This window comes from Furipterus horrens, unplaced genomic scaffold, assembly GCF_987537825.1.
Source record: "Furipterus horrens unplaced genomic scaffold, mFurHor1.1.pri manual_scaffold_3, whole genome shotgun sequence".
NCBI lineage: Eukaryota > Metazoa > Chordata > Mammalia > Chiroptera > Furipteridae > Furipterus > Furipterus horrens.
Genome location: NW_028327173.1, coordinates 108,851,157 through 108,874,181, shown reverse-complemented (window position 1 = coordinate 108,874,181; position 23,025 = coordinate 108,851,157). Strand labels below are relative to the sequence as shown.

At 43.3% G+C, this 23,025-nt stretch overlaps 1 protein-coding gene across 1 annotated transcript; it reads right to left on the bottom strand.

The window, feature by feature from the left end:
* Positions 1–22,105: 22,105 nt before the first annotated feature.
* LOC150015727 (ATP synthase F(1) complex subunit delta, mitochondrial) lies at positions 22,106–23,025 on the bottom strand. The gene has a single exon (XM_090271815.1). The coding sequence runs from the start codon at positions 23,002–23,004 to the stop codon at positions 22,498–22,500; it is 507 nt and encodes a 168-aa protein (XP_090127941.1). The 5' UTR covers positions 23,005–23,025; the 3' UTR covers positions 22,106–22,497.

The window sequence follows — 23,025 nt, the reverse complement described above, 5'->3', positions numbered from 1 at the left end:
AAGAAGGGACTGGCAAGAAATATTCAATGTGATGAAAAGCAAGGACCTACAACCAAGATTACTCTATCCAGCAAAGCTATCATTTAGAATGGAAGGGCAAATGAAGTGCTTTCCAGACAAAGTAAAGCTAAAGGACCTGATCATCATCAAGCCATTATTATATGAAATGTCAAAGAGACTTACTTAAGAATAAGAGGATCAAAATCATGAACATTAAAATGACAACAAACTCACAACTATCAACAACCAAATCTAAAAAATATAAACAAAATTCAACCAAGCAAACCGGAATAGAAACAGAATCATAGGGACAGGGATCATTTAGAGGATTATCAGCTGGGAGGGGGAAGGGAGAGAAGTGGGGAAATGGTGCAGGGATTAAGAAGCATAATTGGTTGGTACAAAATAGACAGGGGGAAGTTAAGAATAATATAGGAAAGACTGAAGCCAAAGAACTTATATGCATGACCCATGGACATGAACTAAGGGGGGTGGGATTACTGGAGGGAAGTGGGGTACTGGGCAGAGGGGACCAAAGGGAAAATAAATTGGGACTACTGTAACACCATAATCAATTAAATACACTTTAAAATAAAATAAAACTATATATTAGGGTTTAAATATGAAAAATAAATAAAGATAACATGGGATTCCATCTAAACTTCTTACAAGAGATTATTGGTGTTGGTCGAGCAGAAGTGTGTGCCTGCTGCAGTAGTAACGGACGAAGGTCATGATGTCTGCAATTTACCCTACCGGGGCAGTAGCACTGCATGTTTGCACATGTGTGTGCGCATGTGTGTGCATAGAGAGGCAGAACACATGCAAACGAGGTAAAACATGCTGCAGTGAATAATAGTGAAGGGTATGTGGGTTTATTATACTATTCTTTTCTGAGGTTTGACATTTTCTAAAGTAAACATTGGGGGGATAAAGTAAGAGGATAGGGGTTAGGAGAACTAATTTTTTTCAAACTTCTCTAATAATGAGCATCCCCTGGAGTGCTCATCAACGCACCTGTGCTAAGGGTGCAGGGATCAGACACCTCTGCTTCTCTCCCCACTGTGCCCCGTGCAGCCGTGTGTCCACCACCTGGACACATGAGCGCCTCCCACAGTGGCGAGCACAGCGTCCGTGCAGCCAGCTCATGCCCCAGGTCACCCTTAGCATCAGTAATTTATGGAGTGCCTGCTATGTGCCAGGTATCACCTAGGTCCTTGACATGATTTAGTTTAATCTTCACAGCTCTTAAAAAATAAGCATTTCATTTTGTGGCCATTTTATGGATAAATAAATTGAAGTTCAAAAAGAATAAGTAACTTGACCAAGGATACAACCATTAAGTGGCAGGTCTACCTTAGATTTTCATTCAGCTTCATTGTGGATTGAAATCGACTGAAACTTTTTTAAAAGTAATGTTGGGAAACCGCTCCCCCTGCATTCCCCCAGATATTCTAGTCTTCGGCTCATGAGGGTGGAAACTAGGTGTTGGTACTCTGGAATTAGCAGGAAATTCTAGGGCTGAGAACGACTGGGAAGGGTGTGTGAATCACCTGGGTCTTGTTAAACTTTGCTTTCTGATTCGGTGACTCTGGAACATGACCTGAGATTCTGCATGTCTTACAATCTCCCAGGTGAAGCTGATTCTTTGAAAATGAGGCACTTAAATGAACCTTTCAAGAAAGCATCAGGTTTTCTTGTATTGGGAAGTGGAGCAAATGATTGCTGAGATTCTTTATTAAATAGTCTTCTATAAAGTTGAGATTCTTAGACTTAAATCTACCAGTTTAGCCCTTCAGTCAATGAAACAGAGACTCTGAAGCTGTTTGACATCTTCATACCCATGTCATGCATGATTTAATTTTTTTAACCAGATAATCGGTGTCATTCAAGCCTTCATTTGGCCACACTTAAAAGAAAATCTGCCCTGGCTGGTGTGGCTCAGTGGATTGAGCGCGAGCTTGCGAACCAAAGGGTCACTGGTTCAATTCCCAGTCAGAGCACATACCTGGGTCATGGGCTGGGTCCCCAGTTGGGGGCCCACCAGAGGCAACCACACACTGATGTTTCTCTCCCTCTCTGTCTCCCTCCCTTGCCCTCTCTCTAAAAATAAATAAAGTCTTTTTTTAAAAACAGAAAATCTGACTACACTGACTTAGGAATTTGTTTTTCTTCTAATGAGAAGCCAAGAGGAAAGCAGATCCTGGTGTAAGTTCAGCAACTTAACAGTCTCCCGGCCAGTTCCTCAGCAGTTCTCTTCCTCCTGGTTGCAAAACAGCTTCTCCCACTCCATCGCTTACCTTGGCTTCAGGGCATGAGGGAGGAAGGGCAATTGCAGCTACATTGGTCTCCACTTACTAAGAAAGCAAACATGCTGCTAGGACCCTTTCCCCTAGCCAACAAACTTCTGCTTAGGTCTCGCTGGCCAAAAAGGGTTCCGGGGCCATCTTAGCTGCAAAAGCAAGAAAGGCTTGTTTGGATCAGGCTCCATCACCAGCTGCTGGGCACACAGCTGCCCGGGCACACTGGGTGAGAGAAGCAATGCCATCTGATCACTGCACCCTTGGAGGGCACAGGTTTCTAGACAGGAGCAATGGAGTCCAAACACTGCGCTGTCATCTCACCTGTGACCAGCCTGTCAGGGAGCTACCCCTGAAATGGGTTTAGTCATAAATCCCCTTTATTCAACAAATATTTAGTGAGCACATACCATGTGCCAAGCACCCTTTGGGACACATAAATCCAGCAGACTTTACAAAATGCTGTGCAAACTAAAACATTTGCAGATAAGGAGACCCCTCCCCCTCCCTACCAAAAGAGGTCAGACTGAGAGGATGCAGCCAGGCTTCTGAAATAAATGGCAAATAAATGGACGTCATATTTGCCTCTTCATTTTCTGATGGCTGGATGGGCAGCACTCTGCAGATTTATTTAGGACTCAACAGGCAAGGAACTCACGTGGCATTGAGTCCTCTGTGCAGCACCATGGACATCTCCTTTCATGCTACAGCCGCCTGCACAGCTGGGCACCATTCTCCCGGTTTTCTAGCCAGAAGAGCCACTTCTCAGCTACACTAGGAAACGTACTTGTGATCATACAGGTCATAAGTGGCTGAGGAGTTCAAACCCACGTCTCTAGTTTTAAAGCTTGTGTCTGCTCTTCTTCAAAGCACTGACTGTCCAAAAGAATAAACCCACGTGCAAAGCAACAGTTCCTTTAAAACTTAACTCAAGCCAGAATTTACTCCCTGAGCATGTGCTACGCATTAGAACAGATGTTGTTGTGGCTTCACAAAGATTGTCTGGCTGTAGGTGGAAAGCCAGGGACAAGGGGCAGTTCTTCTATATTTACACACACACATGCACGCGCGCACACATACACACACACACACACACACACCATTGTCTCCAGAAAAAATGCTTCAAGGTGCGCTGTTTTTATATGTTAATTCCATAAATGTGTCTTTCTGAGCCCAGAGTTGGTCTTGTTTGATGGCTGTCCCAGATGCAAGAGGAACTCAAAGGGTCAAATTTGCTTGAACTCGATATCAATATCAGCCTCTACTCTCTGACCCTGACAATACAGCTCTTGGCCCTAGCCCCAACTGAGCCCTGGATGAGCTTCCCTGATGCTTACTGTCATCTCTACCTTGTGGCTCTCGTGAGCCCAGATGCATGCCCCTCTCACACCCAATGTACTCTCAAGTAATGACCCATTTGTCTTACCTATTACTGTATAACAAACTACCCTCTCCCCGCCCCCCAAATTAGTGGCTTATAACAGCCACCATCCTATTATTCGTTATGATTCTGTGGGTCAGAAATTCAGTCAGGGCACACTGGGCACGGCTGGCTTCTTCTCCATGTGACATCCACTGGGGCCAACGGTACAAGACGGCTTCTTCAATCACAGCTGATGCTGCAGCTGAGGCGGCTGCCCTGTCTGCCCAGCGTCCTGTATCCGGGACCTCAGTTCTCACTGTTGCTGGAATCCTGGCTTCTGCCCGTGTGGTCTCGGGGCCTCTCTGCCTCCCCAGGGCGTCTACGCGTGGTCTCTCCTGGGAGCTGGGGCTTCCCTAACGCCGCGACTGTAGGAGGAAGAACACGAAGAGAAAGAAGGAGGGAAGCTGCCAGTTCTCTGAAGGCCTGTATGTTAGTCCGACTCCACTTGTCTGCATTCTGTTGGTCAAGGCCAACCATAGGCCTCCCGCATGGGAGGAGAGGGAGAACAGCAGCCCCTCAGCCTGCTCCTGGCCTCTGAGTCCGTGTGTCTCAGAGCTCGGGCATTCTCCCTTGGGATTCACTTCCCATCACCTGCTGTTACGCCTCTCCAGTCAGGACAATCATTCACTCACTCATTCCACAAATACTACTCATGGAGCGCCTCCTCTGTGCCTGACACTCGTTTCGCCGAATATGAACCAGTGTACCGAGTGTAGCGTACATTCTACTGGGAGACAAAAAATAAAGGCATAAATAAGCACCTACTGTGCGCTTTGTCAGGTGGTGATAGATGTTATGAAAAACAGCAAAGCTGGGAAGATGAATGGGGAATGTGGAGATGGCGTGGGGGGCGGGCTGGGAGGGCGGCAGGTCTGAATAAGGGTGGTTCAGGCTGAGGAATGTGCTTGAGCCCAGCCAGGACTGGAGCCAGCACAGAGTGTTCTGTACTGAAAGAACAGGAAGCAGGGAGAATGGGAGGTATGAGTCAGATGCCTTGGGCGCCGGAAAGGATTTTGGTTTCACAGGAGAGAGAAGAGAGCCTGCCAGGCATAGGGCAGAGGGATGATGCATTTGAATGAAGCCAGGAGCCCCACATGAACTGCAGTTGCATTAACTGTGCTCAGAGCACCTATTTTCCTGAGTCAAACCATTAGCAATAGAGGCAAGCTGAGAAATACCATTTCAGGGAAAACGCTGATTTATGAAAATCCACTTAGCACAATGTAACAAGAGTCATAAAGCTAAATATATCCTTTTGTTACAGAACCCCTGGGCTGCTCCAGTTGAAAACAAACCCACGGGCTCTTTAGTTAGGGGCCCGATTGCCCGCCGCCAAAATTATAACTCTCAATACCAGAGTTTAGTGAAAAGAAAAAGAATTGTTTATTTAACAGTTATATAGATTTAGTTATTTGCGGATTTCTGTTGTTAAGTCTTACGCTCTTTAACACACCCACAAACACATATCCTTGCCTCCCCACTACCAAACCAGGCTAGTTTTAGGAAAGTCAGAGAAACCGTTTCCCTACTTTCCAAACACAGTTCAGGTTTACCATCAGCTGCCAATCATTCAATCTGATTGGGGAGGTCCTTTCTGTGCTGTGGTGCCCTCCAGCTCTCAATGCAGAACCACCTGGATTCTCAGCCTCCTTGCAAACTGCCTTCTTCCTGCAAACCGAATGGATCTGCTCTCCTTCTCAAAACCGCATGGCGAGAGCCTCTTAAAGCAGCCTGGAGACCCCTTCTCCAAGCCACATGGAGAAGGCCCCTTCACCAAGCCACGTGGAGGGAGCACATGAGAGAGCAAGAGAGCGAGAGCTCCAGAGCGAGCGCGCGAGCGCGCCAGAGAGAGCGAGAGCGAGAGCCAGAGAGAGCGAGAGCGAGAGCGAGAGCGAGAGCCAGAGAGCGAGAGAGCGAGAGAGCGAGAGCGAGAGCGAGAGCGAGAGCGAGAGCGAGAGCGAGAGAGAGAGAGAGAGAGAGAGAGAGAGAGAGCGCGCGAAAGCGAGCTAAAATGTCCGCAGCTGCTTATATATCCCTGACTGCGTCCTCTGACGCAGTGGGCATTGCAAACAGTTCTGACCATTCACAGAACCCCACGTAGGCTCTGTGTGCTTTCCATACCATCCCCTGGTTCAAGAATCCTCCCATCTACCTGAAGCTTTGGATGCATTAAAGCCATTTTGCATAAGAAAGACACTAGCCATAGCCTCAGGCATGTGGAGGCATTCTAAAAGCTGCTTCCTTCTCCCCATCCCCCAGCTGCAAACTCTGGGGATTTTTGGACTCCCCTGTTTCTGTAACACTTTCACTTAATAATCCCATGCCTGGGAATTCATCCTAGGGATAAACTTTAATAAAAGTGTTTTTCAGGAGCACTTTTATAATAGGTTTTCATAATGTCTTTTAATGTTAACAACAATAAGCTTGTTACATTAGACATGTTGGAAACAAGGACATAGTGACTCCCAAACCAGTAAAAAGTCATTGGTAACAAAGGGCAAATGTAATTAAAGTGTTTTAAGGGCAAATGTTATTAAAGAATCTCCGACGCGTTAGATTGTAACTCTGGAGTATCCGGTCATGGAGAAACGGGGAAGAAGGAGAGGGGAGGGGAAACTAGTTGCCTTAGGGCGGGGAAGCTAATCGCTCTCACTTTGGGGTGGCAATTTCAGGGTGGGGAAGCCAAGGCTATAAAACCAGGTTCCTTTGTCTATTTGGGGCGCACATTCTCCTGGCTGTGAGGGTGCGCCGGGCTCTGCAGACTGGTGAATAAAGGCCTCGCTTTACTGCTCAAGTCCTGTGTCCTGGTTTTTATTGTGAGCGTTTCTCACAGACATGAACATTTACACTCCATTTTCTAGCTGACACCCTTCATGGCACGATAACCACCGTTGCTTCCAGCACTGGTAGCAGGCAGTACTACTTTCATTGTCATGAGCTGAGCTTCTATGAGAAGAATGAAGTCAAATTTAGTAATAAAAGATGTGTTACTACCAAGCAAAGGCCAAATTATGTCACGGATTTGCTGTTTGAGATAAAGATCTTTGGTAGTGTGGGTAGGCAACAGTGGTAAGTTACTTGTCATTACATGCAAACCCAACAGGATTTGCACCATTCAGCTGCTCCCTATATCTGTGTAGGGAGTGGCAATTGAGTTTCAGCAGAACAATATTTATCTTATCAATGTTGTTGTTTTTAATGTTTAGAAATAGTGTTTCTTTCTAATCAGCAATTTCATTTTGATTATATATTTCCATAGCAACTATAGCCCCTCTGCTTAGTTTTATTTTTGTAATATTATCAATGAATATTAAATTAGTTTATTCAACACTGGGGGTCAATGAAACAATTATTTTCCTTTAACAGTTGCCTGAAAACGAGTCAGTGAGAGCAACACTGGAATAACTAGTAGGGTGAGGCATTGGGTGGATGAAAACATCTTGTTCTGGTGCCAAGGCCCTGACCCCTGGCCCAGGAAGGACAGATGCCACTTGTCTGCCGCAGGAGCAGGCACTGGTAGGCTGGTCCCACATGGACTCAGGAACGGACAGGTCACTTATTCTGGTGGTGACCACACTCTGGGAGAAACAACAGGCGGGTGTGTGTCCAGAAAGCTCTCTGGCTCCCAGGCTCAGGGCACCCACACTGCACTGTCGCTCTGACTTTCTTCCAGGTGCTCTCAGGTAGCCTCCCCTGTGAGACCTCCTCAGCTCCACACCAGCCTCCCCATCTCTCTTGGAATCAAGAAGTCAACACTGCAGTCTCCGCTGCTTCATCCTGCCCTATTCCAAATGTCTGCTGAGTGGGACGTGTCCTCTCGAACCAAGCTGTGTTTCCAAATACTGTTGCTTTCACACTTTCTTTTCCTACCAATAGAGTATAACATCATCAAGATTCCAGGGCCTGCATGACTGCAGACTTTCATCCTTGTATGACAAACCCTCAGCTGTGGTAGGTTTCCCAGCAAGAACCTAGCAATCACTCCCAGTCTCAGCTCAGTAAGTGTCCCTCCTGCTCAATGCCCCAAGTCCTGGTAGCCTGGCTATTGAAGCAAGCACCTCTACAATACAGAAAACCTGAATTCTAATCAAATTTTCTTTCTAGCCATTTTGACAAATCATCTCAATAGTTCTTACGGGGACATAGGAAATCCTCTTTATAGAATACCATATATTTATTAAAATATATTACAATATAATAAATCTAGCAGGTGTTTGCATAGGTGAAGGCACCACCTCTGTGTAGACAGTGGGTCTCATTGCTCCATCACATAAGCTCCTCTTTGGTTCTTCAGTAGAAAAAAAACAAAACTGCATTAAACACTGAGTAACTTTACCAGGATTCATCACTAAAAGTTTAAATCATCTGCCCAAAGTTGTGAGTGCTAATGATATTGTTTTCTTTTCCACTACTTACAAAATTTAAAAAGCCCCAAATCTCTTCTGCTAGAATTTGGGGAGTGAAACATTCCATGGAGCAGGCAAAGCCTTTCTCATGGAGTAACAACTTCCTCTTTGGCCCTGCTGGTTATTGCAAGTAAATAAAGATCTCTAATTTTATATTGATACCTATTGGTACAATTATGGGTCTTAGATCTGAAAAAGAATTTGAGAAATGTTCTATTGCAGTCCCCTGCCTTCACATGAATAGGGTTTTTAACTTCACTATTTCTTCACTGTAAAAGCCCAGAGAGGTTAAGATACTCATGCAAAGTCACACATTCAACAAGTAAGTCTTAGATGAGGCTCCTGAAATTTTCTCGTCACTTTTTAGGAAGAGGAGACCTTTCTTCAAACAAGATCCTACCAATTATAAAACAGACAAATGCAGAGGTGTTCTGGTTGAAGCAAAAGAAGGGCCCACCTTTGCCAGCCCCTTTATTCAGCACCCCCTTGAGACTCATTGTTTTAAACCAGGGGCTGCATATGGAACCAAAAAAGACCCCGAATAGCAAAAGCAATCTTGAGACAGAAGAACACAGCAGAAGGAATCACAACACCAGATATCAAACAATACTACAAAGCCACTGTAATCAAAACAGTCTGGTACTGGCATAAGAACAGACATATAGATCAGTGGAACAGAATAGAGAGTCCAGAAATAAACCCAGGCCTCTATGGTCAACTAATATTTGATAAAGGAGGAAGGAACATAAAATGGAGTGAGAAGAGCCTCTTTAACAAATGGTGCTGGGAGAACTGGATAGGGACCTGCAAAAAAATGAAACTAGACCACCAACTTACACCACACACGAGAATAAACTCAAGAAGGATCAAAGACTTAAATGTAAGCCGTGACACCATAAAAGTCCTAGAGGAAAACATAGGCAAGAAAATATCAGATATCTCACGTAACAATTTCTTCACGGATACATCTCCTAAAGCAAGAGAAATAAAGGAAAAAATAAATAAATGGGACTACATCAAACTAAAGAGTTTCTGCTCAGCAAAAGAAAACATCAGCAAGATGAAAAGGAAACCAACCATATGGGAAAACATATTTGCCAATGACATCACAGACAGGGGACTGATTTCCAAAATATATAAAGAGCTGATACAACTCAACATCAAGAAAACAAACAACCCAATTGAAAAATGGGCAAAGGACCTGAACAAACACTTCTCTGAAGAGGACATACAGAAGGTCCATAGACACATGAAAAAATGCTCAACATCATTAGCCATCAGGGAGATGCAAATAAAAACCACAATGAGATACCATTTTACACCAGTCAGAATGGCCATCATCAACAAATCAACAAACAACAAGTGCTGGCGAGGATGTGGAGAAATGGGAACCCTACTGCACTGTTGGTGGGAATGCAGACTGGTGGAGCCACTATGGAGAACAGTATGGAATTACCTCAAAAGATTAAAAATGGAACTTCCTTTTGAACCAGCAACTCCACTACTAGGATTATACCCGAAGAATCTTGAAACACCAATTCAAAAGAACTTATGCACCCCTATGTTCATTGCAGCGCTGTTTACAATAGCTAAGTGCTGGAAACAACCTAAGTGCCCATCTGTAGGTGAGTGGATCAAAAAACTGTGGTACATTTACACAATGGAATACTATGTAGCAGAAAGAAAGAAGGAACTCCTGCCTTTTGCGACAACATAGATGGAACTAGAGAGAATTATGCTTAGTGAAATAAGCCAGGCAAAGAAAGAAAAATACCATATGATATCACCTAATACAGGAAACTAAAGAACAACACAAACAAAGGAACTAAATAGAACAAAGAGCAGAATAGCAGTCAATAGGGGGGAGGGGAGAGGGAGAGAAGGGGGATAAGTAAGGGAAGGGTTTAGTCAAAGAACCCGTATAAATGACTCACGGACATGGACAACGGGGAGGGATATGATTGCAGGAGAGGGGGTGGGTTGGGTGGGGGAGAGAAATTGGGGGAAAAGGAGACAACTGTAATTGAAAAACCAAAAGTAAAAAAAAAATTTAAAAAAAAAAGACAAAAAAAATAAAAAATAAAAAAATAAATAAACCAGGGGCTGCTTCGCTGCTAAACCAATGTGGAAACACCATTGTGGGAACCAAAGAAAGACCCTTAGAAAAGATTCCTAGGGAAATATCATTGCATTCTGAAGTAGTTAATTATTTGACCATTTTTATGTTCTGGCCTTTTATTAAAACACTTTCTATCACAATTATCAGCAACTCTTTGTCTTTACATCTCTCTTTCCAGATAATCTCTAAGTTGATTTGTTTCCAGTTGCAAGTAAACCACCTATGAGAGGATCAGTGACATCAGCCATGGGCATGCGGGCAGCAGTAATTGGTAGGGGCCTGCTCCACGTCAGACCCTGTGCCAAGCACTGGCACATGAGCAGAGCGCTCTGAAGCAGAGAGATGATTCTAGTAGAAGAAAGAGCAGAGCGTAAAGCAAGAGAAAAGAGAAGCAAATTCTGCTGGGAAACTGAGGGAGCTTTCTACTCATTTAGCTAGTTGTTCAAGAAATAATTCTTAGGCTCCTTCTATGTGTCAATCTCTTACATAAGATAGATAAGATTTCTAGTCTCATAAAGCCTACCTTCCAGTAAAAGAGACAGGCAATAATACCCAAACAACTGGATGAGTAAGACAGTTTCTGACTGTGCCTGAGATGTGGAAAGAAATGACAGAATGTGTGGTCTGAGAAGAAACACTGACCCTGGGTCTTGAAGTGTGAGCGCAACTGGGCTGGAGGAAGGCAGAACGGCCATTCAGAGGGAAGTACAGAGAGGAAGGTGTGCAAAGTGAAGTGAGTCAGAGGAAGACAGGTACTATATGATGTCACGTACATGGATCTAGAACAGCCAAACTCAGAGGAACAGAGTCCCATGGTGGATCCCAGAAACTGGGGTGGGAGTTGGGGGGCGGTGGGAGGAGAGAGAAGTAGGGAGGTGAGATGCTGGTCAAAGGGTACAAACCTACAGTTATAAGGTGAATAAATTCTGGGGATCTAATTCACAGTATGGTGATTATAGTTAATAATATTGTGCTATATACTTAAAAATTGCTAAAAGAGTAGATCTTAAAAGCTCTCACTACAAAGACAAAAACAAAATGATAATTACGTGACATAATGGAGGTGTTAGCTAACATTCTGATGGCAATTTACTGTGATATAATAAGTGTATCAAAACAACACGTTGGACTTCCGGCCAAGATGGAGGCGTAGACAGACACACTGCATCTCCCTCCACAACTAAGAAGGAATACAACTACCTCAAAACTAGAAACAACCAGAAGTTCCAGAAAATCGAGCTGTATGGAAGTCCAACAAACAAAGATACAAAAAAGAAATACTCATCCAGACAGGTAGGAGGGGTGGAGCCGGGGCAGAGAGGATGTGGTAGGGTTGCAGTGGCAGTGGCGGCAGTAGCAGACTGGCAGAAAATACAGTCACATGTTTTAAAAAGTCAGGAGGGACACCTGGGGAGTGTTCCCAGCACCAGACCAGACCACACAGCTCGCAGTTCCAGCGCCAGGGAAAATGAAGCCTCATTCCTTCTGACTGTGCAAACAAGTGGGGGTTCGGCAGAGGAAGAAATTGCCAGTCTCTCAGCAGAGTCCACTTGTTGAAAGGGCCCCCATGGTCCTAGAACAACCACAGACCCACCCACTCTGGGAACAATGGCCAGGGCAACAGCTAGAGAGGCGCCTGTCCCATACAAAAGTGGGAGAAGTGCCTGGAAAGGGGGCAAGTGCTGAGCAAGTGGCATTGTTCCCTCTCAGACCCCTCACCCACATATAGTGCCACAACATGGTAAAACGGGTTGCCCTGTAATGATGAATACCTAAGGCTCTGCCCCTTACAATGTAACAGAAGTGACAGCTCTACCTAAGACACAGAGGCAAACAAACACAGGAACCTGTCAAGATGAGACGAAAGTATGGCACAAAAGGGGGAATGGATCAAGATTCCAGTGGGAGAAGAAAGTGATGAGGACATGGCCAACCTAACAGAGGAGGAGATAGACAACCTAACAGATGCAGAATTCAAAATACTGGTGATAAAGATGCTCACAGGCTTGACAGATATGCTTGAATATGACAAACGCATAAGGGAAGAAGTGAAGGCTATGCTAAGTGAAATGAAGGAAAATCCACACAAACCAATGGTGAAGGGAAGAAAACCAGGGTTCAAATTAATGATTTGGAATATAAGGAAGAAAAAACAGTCGACCAGTACAGAATGAGGAAAAAATAATTGAAAAAAACAAGGAGAGGCTTAGGAACCTCGGAGACAACTTTAAACATGCCAACAGCCAAATCATAGGGGTGCCAGAAGGAGAAGAGAAAAAGCAAGAAATTGAAAACTTATGTGAAAAAATAATTAAGGAGAACTTCCCAAATTTGGTGAAGGAAATAGACATACAAGTCCAGGAAGCACAGAGAGTCCCAAACAAGCTAAACCCAAAGAGGACCACACCAAGGCACATCATAATTACAATGCCAAAGGTGAAAGATAAAGAGAGAATCTTAAAAGCAGCAAGACAAAAGCAGAGACATACCTACAAAGGGCTGCCTAATAGACTCTCAGCTGACTTCTCAAAAGAAACTTTGCAAGCAAGAAGGGACGGGCAAGAAATATTCAATGTGATGAAAAGCAAGGACCTACAATGAAGATTACTCTATCCAGCAAAGCTATCATTTAGAATGGAAGGGCAAATGAAGTGCTTCCCAGACAAAGTAAAGCTAAAAGAGTTCATCATCACCAAGCCATTATTATATGAAATGTTAAAGGGACTTATTTAAGAAAAAAAAGATCAAAACTATGAACACCAAAATGACAACAAACTCACAACTATCAACAACTGAATCTAAAAAATAAAAACAAAATCCAACTAAGCAAACCAGAATAGGAACAGAATCATAGGTATGGGGATCACTTGGATGGTTATCAGCTGGGAGGGGAAAGGAGGGAAATGGGGAAATGGTACAGGGATTAAGAAGCATAATTGGTACAAAATAGACAGGGGGAAGTTAAGAATAATATAGGAAAGGGTGAGGCCAAAGAACTTATATGCACGACCCATGGACATGAACTAAGGGGGATGGGATTGCTGAAGGGAAGGAGGGTAGTGGGCAGAGGGGAAAGAAATTGGGACAACTGTAACAACATAATCAATAAAATATACTTTAAAAAAAATGTTGTACACCTTAAACTTACACACTATATCTCAATATATCTCACTATATCCCATTATATCTCAGTAAAGCTGAGAAACAAGTTATAACAATAACTAAATCCTCAAAGTAACACCATGAGAAAAAAAGGCAGGTAGAGAAAACCAGGCACTTACCACTCAGAGAGAAATCTCACCCCAGGGCTCCGCCTTTTTCTCTCTCCAGCAGGGGTCGCTGCTGTACGTAGTACCGAACCCAACTCAAAGCCAGGACTTGGGATTTCCCTCTGCTGCATCACCCCTTGCGCCTTAGGTCCTCAAAAACTAAATATCAAGATAAAAATGTCAGTGTAGACATTTGAGATGGGGCAGGGGAAGTTAAAGCAAAGGGAAAAAAGGGAACGACTTAGATTAGAAAGTATATCCAAAGTCATCAACCATCTTTTTTGTTTCGTTTTTTATGTTGCCTGTTTGTTTGTGTGTATATTTTAAATTAACTGGTTGTAATATGAAATTTAAACCATAAAAAAAATTAAAGATAATAGTTCAATGAAATCCCACATACCCATCTGCCAGATCAACATCTACTGACTTTAGTTATTCTCAGTTCATACACCTTCTCCTTCCATTCTCTGGTAAATACTTCAGGATATACCTCTTACAGATAAGCATTCTTTTTTTTTAATTAAATATGCCACAATACCATTGTAATAACAAATTAAATCAATTCCTTAGTGTATTCTAAATGTCTATACTCACGGTTTTTCCCCTTCAAGAGCAACTACATTTGTTGAATGTTTATTATGTGCCAGAAAATATTATTATCCCCATTTTACAGACTAGGCCTGTACACTGGAGTTAATACTCAAGGTGACTCAGAAGATAAACGCGTTCTTATTTGGCACAGCAGATGGCCACTCTTATAAATAGAGAGAAATCTTGCATGAAAAAATTGGAGAAGAGCATATGAAGGACAGGAGAGTAGAAGGGGTTGAGAAAGCAAATGGCATGAGTGATGTCACCGACTCTTCAATTTCACCCTTGTCTGTAAGCCCTGTCTTCTCTCAACTCCCTCTCCAGCACCAGGTAGACCACGCCTCCTGAGCAACTCATTATATCTAATGATAGTTCGAGTTTGCATTATCGACACAGTTGATGGGAAACTGGCAGCCAAGCGATGCTGCCAAAGCAGTTCATGTGTTGCGTGTATGGTGGATCTGGCATTTGCATCCTTGGACATGGCTCCAGCTGTCCCCATCTGAAAGCAAAAAAACTGTATTGTAATAAAGGTTAAAAATATTTTATGGATGTCTTTAGTTACTGTATATGAATTTCTAATCTCCTCTCACTGTGGTGTAAGTTACACATCCTGTGTACTATACTATCATGAGACCATGTTAGCTTAAGGACGTGTTTTATTGCCTACCATATAACAACATTCTTGATGCACTGAGAAAGATAAAAAAATGTATGTTCAATAACATTAATTCAATTTTACATTAATTTTACCAAGTTATAGCTTAATGTAAAGAATCATTTGTGTTTGTCTTAGGAATTTTGAACTGGGAGCCTGAGCTGTTTCAGTGGGCAACCATCCAACGATCTTTTGTAAATCTTGTCTTTTGTTCTCCTTACTGTGGTTCAGTCAGTTATGAAGTTAGGAGATCGAGATGCGTTTTCTCCAAATCCTTTCATCTGGGGTACTCTATGAGCTATCAATAACTGAAAACTCACTTAGTAGATTGAAGACCTAAATGTTATACTCAAAACCATGAAAACCCTAGAAGAAACCATAGGCAGTAAAATCTCAGACATAGCTCGCAGCAACATTTTTTCTGATATATCTCCTAGGGCAAGGGGAACAAAAAAAAATTAAAATAAACAAATGGGACTACATTAAATTAAAAAGTTTTTGCACAGCAGGAGAAACCACCAACAAAATGAAAAGGCAACCCACTGAAAAGGAGAACATATTTGCCAATACATCTGATAAGGGTTAATATTCAAAATTTATAAGGAACTTATAAAACTCAACACCAAAAAAACAAACAATTCAATTTAAAAATGGGCAAAGGACCTGAATAGGTTCTCCTCCAAAGAAGACATGCAAATGTCTAACAGACATAAGAAGATGCTCAGATCATTGATCACCAGAGAAATGCAAATTAAAACCAAAATGAAGTATCAGTTCACACCTGTCAGAATGGCTACCATCGATAAATCAATATTCTAGTGCTGGCAAGGGTGTGGAGAAAAGGGAACCCTCATGCACTGTTGGGCAGGCAGACTGGTACAGCCACTGTGGAAAGCAGTATGGAGGGTCCTCAAAAAATTAAAAATGGAACTGTATTATGACCCAGTGATTCCACTTCTGGGAATTTATCCGAAAAAAACTCTAAGCACTAATTTGAAAGAATATATGCACCCCTATTTTCATTTCAGAGTTAGTTATGGCTGCCAAAATCTGGAACCAGCCAAAATGGCCATCATCAAGAAGATGAGTGGATTAAAAAGCTATGGTACACTTATACAATAGAATACAACTCAGCTATAAAAAAAGAAGAAAATTTTACCCTTTGTGACAGACAGTATGGATGGACCTGGAGAACATTATGCTAAGTGAAATAAGCCAGTCAGAGAAAGACAAATCCCATATGAATTCACTCATATGTGGAATCTAATGAACAAAATAAATAACAAACAAAATAGAAACAGACTCATAGCTGTCACAGTGGGGTGGGTAGTGGGGCTGGGTGAAAAAAGTGAAGGGAATAAGCAAAAAACAAACAAACAAAAAACCCACAGACAACAGTATGGCGATTACCAGAGGGAAACGGGGTGGGGGAAGGTAGAAGAGGGTAAAGAGGCGATAAACGGTGATAGAAAGAGAAATGACTTGGGGTGGTGAACACACAATACAATATACAGATGATGTATTATAGAATTGTACCCCTGAGACCTATATAGTTTTATTAACCAATGTCACCACAATAACTTCAATATAAATAGATAAATGAATGAATAAACAAGATGTTACAGACATGTACAGATGTTAGCCCATTTGTAAATCAGCAGAAGGTTTTTATCATGGCCAGAGAAAGATTTCTTTATACCTTAAACAGTAAAATGAGTAAGAAAAACACACACAATGGTAAGAATACAACAGACTGTCTTTTTTTTTAATCAAAGTATTTTAAAATATAAAATATCTGTTCACTTAATATTTAAGTATATTCTACTGAGTCTTAAATACTCATTTGTTTTTAAATGCTGTTCAATATAGTCACATGACCTGGGTTCAAATCCTGCCTCTGTCCCTTATTGGTACAGGATTTTGTAATTTTTTAAACTTTAGTCTCTTCATCTGTAAGATGAGAATTAAAAAATAACCCCATTGCAAGGTATTATAAAGATTAAATGCGATTATATGGTGAAGTGCATAACATAGTATCTAGCACAGAGTACATGTTCCATAAATTGTTGTTATTATTTCAAGTTAAATCACAGGTACTTCAAGAGATAGATGTTTATACTCTAAAGCTGTGCTGACGTGGTAGCCACTGGCCACGGCTGATGTGTGCCCAGTGTGAATGGAAAGGAGTTTGTGTAAAAACACACTACATTTTTAAGACTTAGTACAAAAAAGTAAATATCTCATTAATACTAAAATATTGATTACATGTTAAAATGCCATTTTGGATACATTGGGTTAAATACAATATATTATTAAATGAAAAAAACCTGCATTTAATTATCATGGCCATGCTTTAGATCTAAAGACTCCTGAAAACTAGTTATTATAATCCTAAAATGAAGCACAGAGTATTTGTTTTTAAATACCTACATTGGTTTTTAAACATTTTATTTTTGAAATAACTTAAGACTTCCAGAAAGTTTGTTAAATTTCTTTTTTTTAAGAATTTATTTGTTTGTTTGTTTGTTTTTAGTGAGGGGGGAAGGAGAAAGAGAGGGAGAGAAACATCACTGTGTGGTTGCCTCTCACACGTCCCCAATTGTGGACCTGATGTGCAACCTAGTCATGTGCCCTGACTGGGAATCGAACCAGAAGTTTGTTAAATTTCAATGTCTTATTTGAGAGTCTCACCTTAAGATTATATCTGGGAATAAAATGATAGACCACAGACTTAGTTAGAAGTTACCTTTGAAAACAGACTTCCAACTAAATAAATAAATGATAGAGCAGTGTTCATGCTGAAAAAAAAAAGTATAAAAATATAAAGATCAGTAAAATAGTAACACAAATTTATATTAATCACTATATTATATTAACTATAATAGTAAAATTAAATATATTCATTTTAAACCAACCAGAACGCTTCTGACTTAGAAGTTTTTTTTTTATTTACAAATGCCATAGTGTTTGTAGTATTTTGTACCTTACTGTTTCATCATGGCATTTTTTTTCATATAACCTGTTTCAATGGCAGAAAAATAGCCATCTTAGAAATGTGCCATAATTTATTAGGTTTCAAAAATATATTTAGCTATTTCCAATGTATGGTGACTAAAAGCAACATCTTGGCATATCATGGTGTGGAGTTTGTAAGAAATTCCATTAAAGAGAAGGTCTTCCAAACCTGACTGGGAGTAACAAGGAAGCAGGAGCAGCACCTGAGAAGGCTGTGTATCCGGAGGAAGGGTTCCAGGAGACCTCCGTGGCCAGAGCATGCAACAGCGACAGGAGCGCAGCCCACCTGAAAGATGGGCAGCGGCCGGCCCACCTGGGGCCCTCCTGTACCATTGCATCTTAGGGAGAATGGCTCTGAGCACATGCATTTTCTACAATGTCATTTGGAAGGACATATTCTTCATCTCTGGATTCTAATTCAGAATTTCCCCTAAAGTAATAAATATAGCTAATAAAGAATGTTAGGATTTAGACTTCCGGCCAAGATGGAGGCGTAGACAGACATGCTGCGTATCCCTCCACAACTAAGAAGAAATACAACTACCGCAAAACCAGCAATAACCAGAAGTTCCAGAAAATAAATGGAAGTCCAACATATGAAGTTATAAAGAAGTGGGCTCATCCGGACAGGTAGGAGGGGCAAAGCCGGGGCGGAGAGGTCAGGCTGTGTTGTCCGTGGCAGCAGTAGTGACGGCAGGAGGACAGCGGTAAGTACAGACACCCGTATTTAAGAGGAGGCGAGAAGCACCTGGGGAGCACCCCCAGCTGCAGACCAGACCCATCAGCTTGCGATTCCAAAGCTGGGGAAGGCAGACCCCTATTGCCTTGGACTGTGAGGCCAGGTGGGGGTAGGGACGGAGGAGGAGACTCTCAGTCTCTCAGTAGAGATTGAATGACAGGAATTCATCTTGGACCCCCACCCCTGCAGAGAACACCCTGATGAGTGCACAGGGCTCCCCTCCCCCCCAATAATGTAAGAGGTGTGACAGCCCCACCCAGGAAGCAAAGGTAAACACAAAACTGTCAGGATGGCACAGATCATGATAGAGATCCCAGTGATGCAGCTGACCAGATAGCAAATTTCTAATCTAATGAAGCAGCAGAAAGAAAATCTTTCTGAGGCACAGTTCAGAGCTTTGCTTATAAAAGTGCTTACAGATCTAACAGCAGATCTTAAACAAGACAGGGAAGGAATGAAGGCTAGTCCTGCTGAAATGAACAAAAACTCATACAAAACTAGTGGTGAGAGCAAGAAAACCAGGGATCAAATCAACAAATTGGAACATAGGGAAGGAACAAACAGTCACCCAGTGCAGAAAGAGGAAATGAGAAATGAGGAAAATGAGGAGAGGCTCAGAAACTTATTGGACAGCTATAAGCGGGCCAACATCCGAATCATAGGGTTGCCAGAAGGTGAAGAAGAAGAACTAGAAATGGAAAAATTATGTGAAAAAATAATAATGCAGAACTTCTCTAACTTGGGGAAGGAAATAGACTTATAGGTCCAGGAAGCACAGAGAGTTCCAAAAAACCTGGACCTAGGGAGAACCACACCAAGACACATTATAATCAAAATGTCAAAAATTAAGGATAAAGAGAGGATCTTAAAAGCAGCAAGAGAGAAGAGAATTACATACAAAGGGGTCCCAATAAGACTATCAGCTGATTTCTCAAAAGAAACTCTGCAGGCAAGAAGGCACTGGCAAGAAACATTCAAAGGAATGGAAAACAAAAACCTACAGCCATGAATACTCTATCCAGCGAAGCTGTCATTCAGAATAGAAGGACAGAGAAAGTGCTTCCAGAACAAAGTAAAACTGAAGGAGTTCATTAGATTCAAACCACTGTTATATGAAATGTTAAAGGGACTGGTTTAGAAGAAGGAGGATCAAAACTATGAACATCAAAATGAAAACTGCATCACAAGAACCAACAACAGAAGCTAAGGAATCAAAACAAAGGCAAACTAAACAGACAACGAGAGTGGAAAAAGAACTACAGGTATGGGAAATATATTGGAGAGGGTCAGCAGGGAGTGGGAAGGGGGAAAGGGAGGGAGATGGTACAGGAATTAAGAAGAATAGTAGGAGGGAGCGGAGTAGACAGGAAGATGTTGAGAAGAACTATATGCACAACCAATGGGCATGGACTAAGGGGTGGGAGAGACAACTGGAGGGAGGGGGGTCACTGGGTGGAGGGGAGCAGGGGGAAAAAATTGGGACAACTGTAATAGCATAATCAATAAAGCATATTTAAAAAATAGTAATAAAAAATAAAAGCAACTCCCAGTCAAAGGTGGTGCAGCCCCAGAGCCGTCCCATTAACAGCAGACACAGGAAGCAAAGAAGGTGCCTACAGAGTAGTCAGTCCTCTCACTTTCTCTGTGACTCATTGGAATTTGAGTCTCCGAATCTGCGTCTCATAGAAAAACTGAGGACAGAAATGCCAGTTCAAAGCGACTTTCCATAGCCCAGATGTCTGCTTTATCCATTCAACTTAACTGCAGACAGAATGTGTCTGGACGAGATTTGCTTTATTAAATGTATAAAGGTGATTTTATAAATAGGATATTCCCATTTTTCCCCCTACTCTTGAGCAGATACATTCTCCTAAAATAACCTGCTTATCTGCCTGGGTGTGATTACACCTTTGTCACCTACTAGCTGTGTGACCTTGGTCAAGTCCCTGAGCCAGTCAGTCTCTGTAAAAGGGGAATAACAATGATTAGGCCTCTGTCTGACACTGCTGGGTGAAGAGTAAATGAGTTCACACATATAGACACTTAGAACTGTGTCTGGCACGTAACAATTTCTTAATAAATATTTCCTATTATTAGCGTTGGTCACATTTATTTCAAATTAACAAGAGTCTTAAAAACACAAAAAGCCTTATTTTGATTAATAATTATGATAATGTATGTTCATTATTAAACATTTTGCCCTGGCTGGTTTAGCTCAGTGGATTGAGCGTCGGCCTGCGAGCTAAGTGTCGCTGGTTCGATCTTCCAGTCAGGGTACATCAGAGAAGGAAAACTCTGACTCCAAAAAACCTCCGCTGCCTTGCGGCATACCTCTTCAGGGGAAAGGCTAAGGGAGTAAACCCCGACAGAAAATCCGGAGCCGGAGTCCCTAAGGCGGTTTGACGTTGTAGTCAACACCGGCAACTCCTGCGGCGCACCTGAACCCAAGCTGTATCGACTCCGTCTTTCCCTTGGACCCTTCAGCTGCGAAGAGAGGGGGGGTCTGCTGCATGGGCAACAGCAGACCCTCCATATTACCCTGCCCAGGCTCTGTAGCTTCAGCGTCATCACAAGATGTCGATTCAACACAGGAGGAGACAGATACCATGTCACTCCCGAGTCGGACTGCACAGCCATTCTCGGCGGTGCAGATAGACTCTTAAGAAGCTACACCATCGTCTCTCGAGACGGACGGCTGCCGACGATTATTAAACATTCAAAAAACAGAAATATAAAGAAGAAAATAAAATGGCAAAATTCTCCTGCAGAGAAACCTCTATTGGCACTTTGAGCATCCTTCCAGCCAGTTCCTGAGTCTGCACACACATGAAGCCTGAGGTCCTGTTACCAGCCTGGTGGCCTGGGGCTCCTCCCAGATGGCTCCTGGGCTGTGCCCCTGCACCCCTATACACAGACTTGGTGAGCTGTCTCCAGGAAAGCAAAAAATAACAGGGCTTAGGCCAGCTGTTCCAAACCAAGGACAATTTGTGCTCCTCAGCACAAATGAATCCACATCTGGATTCATTTTTGGTTGTCACAATTGAGGAGAAGGGGACACTGCTGATATCCAGTGTATACAGGGCCAGGGATGCTGCTAAACATCCTACAACACACAGGACGTTCCCACAACAAAGAATTGTCTGGCTTGAAATGTCAGTACTGCCCAAGCTGAAAGCCCATGCCTTGGGCTGTTTCACTTCTAGATAATACGTATTACAACTGGGAGGGTCCGTCAACTGGAACACACTGGTATGGTTGTACCTGTTGCGCTTTTATCATACTCTGCACTGGTTTCAAGGAGCACAACCCCTACTGGGCACCCACTCCCCTCCCCCTACTCCAGAGCTTCCCAGGGTCTGGCACTGAAGGGTCCAGACCTGGCATAGAAAGAGTGTCTCCAGGACCAGCCCCCGCACCCCCCCCCCCGCCCTCCCTCCTGCACGGGAGTCTTAGGGAGAGCATGAGAAGCTTTTTATTTTTACACTGATAAACCCTGAACAGTTCCTTCATAAAGATTTCCTATTATTATTGTCGGTAACAGTTATTTCCAATTAGCCATTTTCTTTTTTTTTTTTTTTTGGGGGGGGGGTCCCTGGTGTTTAATGGGGTGCAGGCCAAAAGGCAGATTGTCTGGAGAAGGTGGTGCAGAGCAGAGATCTCTACATGGACAAGAGTGGTGGGCAGCAAGTCAGGTTGGTGGTATCTTTAGAAGCAGGAAGGCAGCCCCCCAAGTGACAGATTCCACAAGGACAGAGCAGGGTCTCTGAACTCACCCCCCACCTACCAGGCCTGGGCCCAGAGGCTGCTGTAGGAGAAACTGGCACTTCACTGCCCCCTGGTGGCCCTGTTGGCTAGCATGCCTCCCTCCCAGAGGAGTTGCCCTCACCCACTCATACTGGACCCATGGGAGCAGGTTCCAACCCATCCTACTCTGGACCGAGGTTTCCCTGCTGATGCTCACAAGGGGCACGCACTGCCTACTCCAGAGCCTTCACCAGGGCTTCGTTGGCCTCGATGCGGATTTGGATCTCGGCCCTTGCGGCTTCATCTGCAGCTCCTGACAGCTCCGACTGTGCCTTCTCCAAGTTTGCCTTGGCGGCCGCCAGGTCCAGCATGTCCAGCGTCACGGCCTCTTCGGCCAGTAACTGAACTGATGAATCAGCATTTACTGTGACAGAGCCACTGCTCACAAAGTACTTGGAGGTGGTGCCATCCTCAGCGTGGACAACAACCAGTCCCGGCCGCAGGACCTGCAGGGTAGGCACGTGGGCTGCCAGGATACCGAAGGCTCCCGTCTGGGTGGGCACGTCCACTTGCCTGACGTTGGCACCACTGAAGAAGACCTGCGTGGGTGATGCGAAGGTAAAAGACATTTGTCCCGGGTTCACGGCTGGGGCCGGGGCGGCAGCAGCCTCGGCATAGGCGCGGGCTTGGCGCACGAGCCGACCCAGGCCAAGGCGGCGGAGCAGCGCGGTTGACAGCATAACGGTAGCGGAAGGTGGTCA

Bases quoted from the DNA above. Each gene is read 5' to 3' on its own strand.
- LOC150015727 (XM_090271815.1), bottom strand. From the start codon at position 23,004: ATGCTGTCAACCGCGCTGCTCCGCCGCCTTGGCCTGGGTCGGCTCGTG.